At 51.7% G+C, this 7531-nt stretch overlaps 1 protein-coding gene across 1 annotated transcript; it reads left to right on the forward strand.

Moving 5' to 3' along the window:
- The first annotated feature begins 2586 nt into the window (after nucleotides 1-2586).
- UBALD2 (UBA like domain containing 2) lies at nucleotides 2587-7515 on the forward strand. The gene is made up of 3 exons (XM_080924644.1): nucleotides 2587-2946; nucleotides 3098-3160; nucleotides 6438-7515. Exons 1-3 carry the CDS (start codon nucleotides 2827-2829, stop codon nucleotides 6744-6746), a joined length of 492 nt encoding a protein of 163 aa, XP_080780770.1. The 5' UTR covers nucleotides 2587-2826; the 3' UTR covers nucleotides 6747-7515.
- The last annotated feature ends 16 nt before the right edge of the window (nucleotides 7516-7531 follow it).

A 7531-nucleotide genomic window follows, 5' to 3' on the forward strand; every position in this document is an offset into this window, starting at 1 on the left:
CGAAGTAGACCTTGCCACTCACCGCGCCCTGGCACGCCGGGCATCTGTACGTACTTGTGAAAACCTGCAGCCCACAATGACAGTGCTTCCTTGTTCTAGTGCAGCTCTTGGCCTGGGATCCCTGGAAACGCAGGCTGCTGAATGTGCCTTCCTATTTTTGCCTTGCAATTACCTCGGAGAAGGGGAAAGATCTAGGAGCTCTTCAGGGGACGCCTCGCCTACCCAGCCACATCTCTGCCTTCAAGCAACCCATGATAAAACAATATTAGGACAGAAAATTGTGTCTTGTACAAACCTTTTTCTTTTTTAAAAACATACACAGGCTCCTTCCCCCCTTATTTCCTGAACAATACAGTACAGCTATTTTAGCAATACTTCCATTTTACTAGGTACCATTGGATATTTTAGAGATTTTACAATGCATGAGAGGCTGTGTAGGGGATTATGTACAAACGCTATGCTATGTTATGCTAGACTACATAAAAAGGAGTTGCGTGTCAACAGCTTAAGGGAGCCTGAAACACGGCTGTGGAGAGGTAACTATACTTGATTTCCCAGCCACACTTAGGAACGGCTTCAGCCCGTGGGCATTTGGGGGTATCCAAAGATAATTATAGTACTCCGGTCCCTATCGAACAAATAAACAAACGGAAGACAAAAGAAACAGGATTAACTCCTCCTGGGGCCCCAAAGCTTTTTGTTATCTTCTGTGGAGCTGGGGAGCTAGCCAGGGCTTCCGGTCGCTGGGCAAGCTCCCCCACAGCCAGCTTCTGCACTAGCTCAACTTTCATTTGTATGCAAACCTTGGTTGTAACCTTATTCCTACCTATATACTTTTCAAAAGCAGGCAAGTTCTCTTTAAGAGAAAATTTAGTCCTTTTAGGTAAAAGGAAAATAGGGCTGACAACGCAGTTCAGCAAGTAAAGGCTGCCGAGCCTGTGAACCCCAGTCTGGTTTTGCAGACTCACCCCATGGAAAGAGAACTGACCCTCACTACACCTGCCTCCACCGGCAAATAAATAGAAGTGGGGCTTGCTTTCTTCTTATTGTCCTTCTGTCCTGCACACTCCTAACTAGTTAAAACACACTCTGTAATCCGTTCTGAGGAAAAACAGTATATGACTTCCTGAAACAGGAGCCTTCACACTAAATCCCCAATCCAGTCCTCCAGATCAGAGTGGGAACCGTTCCAGGTCCCCTCCCCACAGCACAGAAATCCTTGGATGAGTGAGGCTCTTATTTCCAATGTGTGATCCTTAAAGATGTACCTTAAGTCATCTTTAGTCACTTTAATACCCAGTACAATGTACGTTTCATGTGAATAGATGTATCAGTGTACTGTAGATCAGTGCATAATGACAAAGAAAACATCTTCATGCTGAAACCAGATACATTTTTTAAGCACAAGGCTTTTAACCCCCCTCCAAGCTGGATTATGTAAAACATGCCCCTGCACTGGCCTCCCCCACCCCCACCCTTGGTCTTCCCTAAGTGTGTATGAAGGGTGTGGGGGGAGTGTGTCTCTGGCTTTTTGGAGACAGATGTTCTGTCTGCCCTAGATGTTCTGGAACTCTCTATGTAGGCAAGGCTGGCTCAGAGCTAGAACTCAGAGCTATCCCAACGCTTCTACCGCCCACTGAGCCCTGAAGTTCAAACCACGGTTCACCAGGGCTGGTTCTTTTGTTTGTTTTAGTTTGGTTTTTTATTTCCTTTTTTGGTGTTAAGAATTGAACCCAGGAAACAACTTACAGACTATATGAAGTTCAAGAAAAACAAAGGCAAAAAAAAAAAAAAAAAAAAAAAAAAAACCCAAGAAAAATCATTGCGCTTAATCTTTACACACCAAGAAAACTTTGGCTATTTCCAGGTTATATCTTGTTTTACATGTACTTTATGCTCATTGTAACTAGTAAGATTTTAAGGCATACTATCAAACCTTTAAAAAAAAATCAAGTAATGACAAAAATGTATTCATATACTGTTATGCAAAAATGCTTTTAAAATCTGTACATTTATGTTTTTTAAAATAAAGTTGTTCAATTTTTAAAAATGTTATATAAACAGAAAAAAAAAAGAATTGAACCCAGGATCAGACTCTGCGCTGTGTTTTAAAAGTTTTCTTTTTTTTAAAGTGAGACTGTTTAGAAGCTATTTAAATTTTAAATACTCTTGGGAGTCGAGTAGCTGCGAAGGTCCTGTGTGTTTTCTATTTTGATCGTTCAGTTTCTCGAGATGACCACATCTTTCAGAGGAAATGAGTCAAAGCAACTCGGCCTTGCTTTTCCAGCTGAGCATGTTCAGTTTCAATGAAGTAATGAATGAACTTGGCAAGCACCACCCCCACGCCTACAACAGCAAACACTGGCGACCTCGACCAATCAGAGCGCACCCAGGGTTTTCGAGTTGAGTTCAAACAGGCCTACGGTAGGCCAATCAGCGCGTCAGGCCCCGCCCCCCAACGTCGGTCCCAGCCAACCACCAACCCGGAGGAGCCAAAACACGAAGGCTGGCCAATGCCGGGGCGCCCCCGCAGCGCCGACTCCGCCAATGGGCGCGGCCAGGCGAGAAGAGAAACAGAGCGGCCGGGCCCGCCGCAGGATTCGAATCGAACGTCCGTGTGGGAGCCGGCGGCTGCCCGGTCTGCGCGTGGGCCAATCAGCGGCGTCCGCTCGCGGCCTCCGAACGTTGGGCCCGGCGGCCCCGCCCCGCGCTGTTGTTTGCGGCTTCGGCGCGGCCGCGCGAGCCGAACCACAACATTCGCCGGGCGGCGGCGGCAGCAGCGGCGGCGGAGCTGCGAGCGCGAGCCTGGGGCGGCCGCCCAGCGCCATGTCGGTGAACACGGACGAGCTGCGGCACCAGGTCATGATCAACCAGTTCGTGCTGGCCGCGGGCTGCGCGGCCGACCAGGCGCAGCAGCTGCTACAAGCGGCGCACTGGCAGTTCGAGGTCTGCACCGGGCCTGGAGCGAGTGTGGGAGCCGGGGGGGCGCCGGGGAGGCGCCGGGGAGAGCGCGGGGGCCGCGTCCGGGAGGCCGGTGGGGGGGGGGGCCGGGGCGGCAGGCCTCGCTCACGCCGCTGCGTCCCGTGTTTGTCCGCAGACCGCCCTAAGCACGTTCTTTCAAGAAAGCAACATTCCCAACAGCCACCACCACCCGCAGATGGTAAGTGTCCCCCAGTGCGGCGGAGCGGGCGCGCGGTGCGGCAGGGTCGCTGTCAGCCGCGCCGGTGACAGCCATGTTGCCGGGGAGCGGCGCGCCGCGAATGTAAACAAAGAGCCAAAATGTCTTCCAGGAAAGAGCGCTCCCAGGCCGGCGCTGGCTCGCCCAACTTTGGGACCCGCCTCCAGGCTCCTGGATCGGGGCCTGAGGCCCTGCGCCGGGCGTTGTGCCCTGGGCCCTGGTGTTGGGGAGGTGGGGGTGGAAAGAAGGAAAGACGGCTCCTAGCAGGATGTTGGGATTCTGGTAGCAGAGGATGGGGAAGGGGCTCGAGGATAACCAGACCTTAGGGGACCCCAGGGGGGAGGGGACTGAAGTAGGGATTTGTGTCTTAATGCAAAACACACACACACACAAGACTGAGGTAGGGGTTTTTGTGTTGATTTAACACACACAACCATACAAACACAGCCACAGAGCTGCATAGCCACCCACCCACCCAGTGCCGCAGGAAACAGGGAAAGGATAGATACACCCTGGCTCCGGAAGTCCAGTTCTACCCACAAAGGTAGGCTGGCCCTTCCAAAGCTGGAGGAAACATAACCTTTATGGAGGATGTATACAGATTTATATACCTCTTTAAGGACAAAAGTTCATTTTAATCTCAGTATGTTAAGAAGTAAACAGTCCAGGAAACAGTTCCTCAAGCCTGAATTTTCCAACTTGGCTTCAGACTAGAGCCTTTGCCCTCTGGCCAGTGGGTACCCTGTTTTCCTGAGGCCAGAGACATCCCTTTTCCACTCCAACTCCTAGTTAGCTATTAGCTCCAAGCATGTAGGAGGCCCTGAGCCCAGTAGAGGGGTGGTAAAACATTATTCCCTGGAATATCTGCTGTTGGACATTTTGAACTTATTTCTTGGATGTTCTTGTATCTGGCTTTCCCTGGGGGACAGACAACACATGGATCTTCTTGTTCTTCTTGTGTCTTGTTCTTAGCAGTGTTTTCTTCTGGCCACATCAAGGGCGAAAAGGAGGGGAGTCTGCCTCAGTGTAAACTAGCTCTCGACATCTGGAGTAAGATGAGGAAATGAATGGATGGTGCTGGCTGTAGGCCCTAGCCACTGCCGCCAGGCTCTTAGATTCAGGAGGGATTCATTATTCCCAAGAGAAGACAGACAGACACACACACACTGTCTCTCTGTGTGACTCTCTCTCTCTCTCTCTCTCCTCTCTCTCTCTCTTTCTCTCTCTTTTACACACACACACACACACACACACACACACACAGCCATTCAGACTTCTAGCTTCCTGGATCTGGGAATATTTTCCCTCCATCCCTGTTTAATTTCTTCCTGCCCACAAAACCACTCAGAAAAAGCACAGCCATGCTGAAGGGCCTGGGACAAGGAAGCCAGCAGGCCCCAGCATGAACTGGAGTCCCCTCCCTCCCCATGTTTCCAAATCCGTGTGTCTGTGTGTCTCTGTGGGTGCCTGTGAGTCTGTGTGTGTGTTCTCTTTGGAGGCTTCCCTTGGGGAGACAACTGGTTTTGTAACATGCAGACATTATAATCAGAGCATCTGTGAGGGACTTGTGCTGTGTGCTTCAGCCCTTTTCTGGGAGTCAGTCCTGTCATTGAGATGAAATAATTAGAAAACTTAAGTAAAAGCCTTGGAACCCACCACTTGGGAGGTTGAGGCAGCAGGATTGCTGTGACCTCCAGGTCAGCCTAGGCTATCTAGCCACTTCCTGTGTCAGATAAACAATTGGAAGACAAGTTAGCACAGAGTGGTCATAACTGGTAAAGATTGTCAGCCACAGTTGGAGGGCTATCAGAGATAAGGGTCCTCAGTTGTATGAGGGGGAGGGACGCAAATGGCATTTGTGGAGAGGGAGGAAGCAGGAGGACTTAAGCCGTGACAGGGAGACAGTTACTTGAGATTATAGGAGGGGCTTCAGGAAATGTAGTTTGAGCTCTGCTTTGACCAAAGCAGAGCAGCAGTCCTCAGCCCTTGCTGAGTTTACCCAGGTGGGTGGGCACAGGCCCCTCAACCCTCCAGGCTGTTCCCTGGAGACCTGGCCCCTGGCTGGCTTGACTTGGGGAAGTCAGTCACGCTGCTCTGATGCAACTGGCTTCCACCCGCAACCCCCCATTCATTGTTTCCTGCTGCCGAGAAATCATGGGGGTGGGCAGGGAATCATGAGGGGAGGAGGGAAGTGTCTGGGTGGGGCCAGACCTGCCTGTGGCCTTGGAGCAGACAATGGTCAGAGTCCCCTAAGAGCTGATGTGGCACAGCCTCAGCGTGTGTGTGTGTGTGTGTGTGTGTGTGTGTGTGTGTGTGTGTGTGTGTGTGTGTGTGTGTCCCTGCCCCAGGTTCTGGCTTTGCTTTAACTAGTGATAAAGCTTTAGCATCCTGTTGTGTGTCTCAGCGCCCCACCCCCCAGTGCCCTGTGCCTTGGGGAGGAGCCAGTGCTGCTAAAATTAGGAGAAGTTGAAAGGACTCCCTGGCCTCCTGAGGGAGAAGAGGCTTTGAGGTCAGAATTAGCTCATGTAGGTCCTGGGCTCTGACCCACCTGTTCCTAGGAGTGCTGCTGGCTTCTGGGGCTGGTGAGGCTGCTGCATGCTTATATTGGGAGCCCAGACCTGAAGGGGCTCTTAACTATGAGTGCTGCTGGGTACAGGCTTCAGTGCATGGGCCTGTGAACCTGGAATCTCTCCGTCTTAACTGTAGTTCGTACTGCTTTGGGCGCATGTTCAATCCTGGCCTGCCTGACCCTTGGGCACCAGCCTCCTTGGTTTGTATTACAGAAAGAATAATTAAACTAACCAGCCAGGTCTGCACATGAGAAATAATGAGTGCAGGGGGCAGGGTCCAAAACCTATTGGCTGAACTCTAGAATGAATGGAGACCCTAAGGAAGTGTAGGTTTTCTATAGCTGGTGCAGAGAGGAGACCCTCTCCCCTGGCTTGCTCCCTGGCACCTAACTCTCTGGGGACATCAGATGGGATTGTGGAGAAAGCCAGCTGGCTCCCCCAAGCTAGGAAAGGAGCTGGACAGCAGTGTCCTGGGCTGCCCCTTGTCCTTTCACGGTGACACCCTAGCTTTGAGTTGGAATTAACCCCTCACTGGGTGTCGTTTGCAGCACTCTTGGGTTTGGTTCTTCCTTATCCTTCACTGGCTCTGGGGAAGAGGAGTGTCTCAATCCTGTTACAGTTGTCCGTGGACTAGAGGGTCTGGGATCCTGCCCTGCAGCCTCAGGGATACCTCTCTTCTCTCCCTACAGATGTGTACTCCCAGCAACACCCCCGCCACACCGCCCAACTTCCCTGATGCGCTGGCCATGTTCTCCAAGCTTCGAACCTCGGACGGCCTGCAGAGCGGCAGCAGCCCCATGTCAGCTGTGGCCTGCTCCCCCCCTGCAAACTTCAGCCCCTTCTGGGCTTCATCCCCACCCAACCACCAGGTGCCCTGGATCCCGCCCTCTTCCCCCAACACCTTCCATCTCCACTGCCCACAGCCCACGTGGCCCCCCGGAGCATCACAGGGGGCCGCCCCTCAGAAAGCCATGGCTGCCATGGATGGCCAGAGATGAGACTGGACACCACTGGGCTGGAGCAGGGGGCAGTCCAGGGTTGTGGGGACACAGAAGAGGGCTGGGAGGGGGGAAATGCAAGAGGGAAAGGGGTTCTTCAAGATCGCACTGGAAGATTTTATAAGAGAATTTTTGTGGGTGGGGGGACAGTAAACATCCTGAGCCACTTGGGTTCTTCAGGAGTTTATCTTTGGGAAAGTTTTTTTTTTTTCCTCTTTTTAATATATAACTATAATATATATGAATATAAATTTAGCTAATGTTTGTGAGAGTGGGGCCTGCACACATCTTCCAGTCAGAGGGCGAGGCTCACAGTCCTTGTCAGCACCTCTGCCCAATTGAGGGGAGCTAAAGGGTGCTCCTAGATGACTAGAGTGTGCTGCCTGGTGGCTGTGCTGCTCCGGGAGAAGGCACACCAGCCCTTAGGAAGCCCCACCCCCAAGGGAGGTGGTCCTGAAAGGGTCCTCAGAATCATGGACTTTTCTACCCCATTGCTGGTAGACAATTTTCATCTCTGCTGGTGGTGGCCTCGAAACTCACCAGCGAGGTGTGCAGAGCTGAAGACCAGGCTGCCCTCTGATGACCGGATACTTGATTGTCCCATCCCTTGCTGGTCTATCCCACAGGACCCCAGTCTCTCTGTGTGTGTCCCCAGGGTCAGAGGACCACTACTCGGGGAGACACTGCCTTTGGATTGAGTTCCCAAATTAAAATCATCCCACCAGGGTGCAGTTTTAATTTAAAAACTTAAAAGACTTTTTTAACTTGCCTGGTTTGTGGTGCTT

The sequence above is a fragment of the Micromys minutus genome (assembly GCF_963924665.1).
Source record: "Micromys minutus genome assembly, chromosome: 10".
NCBI lineage: Eukaryota > Metazoa > Chordata > Mammalia > Rodentia > Muridae > Micromys > Micromys minutus.

Bases quoted from the DNA above. Each gene is read 5' to 3' on its own strand.
- UBALD2 (XM_080924644.1), top strand. From the start codon at position 2,827: ATGTCGGTGAACACGGACGAGCTGCGGCACCAGGTCATGATCAACCAG. The intron at 2,947-3,097 runs GTCTGCACCGGG...GTTTGTCCGCAG, and splicing joins CGGCGCACTGGCAGTTCGAG to ACCGCCCTAAGCACGTTCTT. The intron at 3,161-6,437 runs GTAAGTGTCCCC...CTCTCCCTACAG, and splicing joins GCCACCACCACCCGCAGATG to ATGTGTACTCCCAGCAACAC.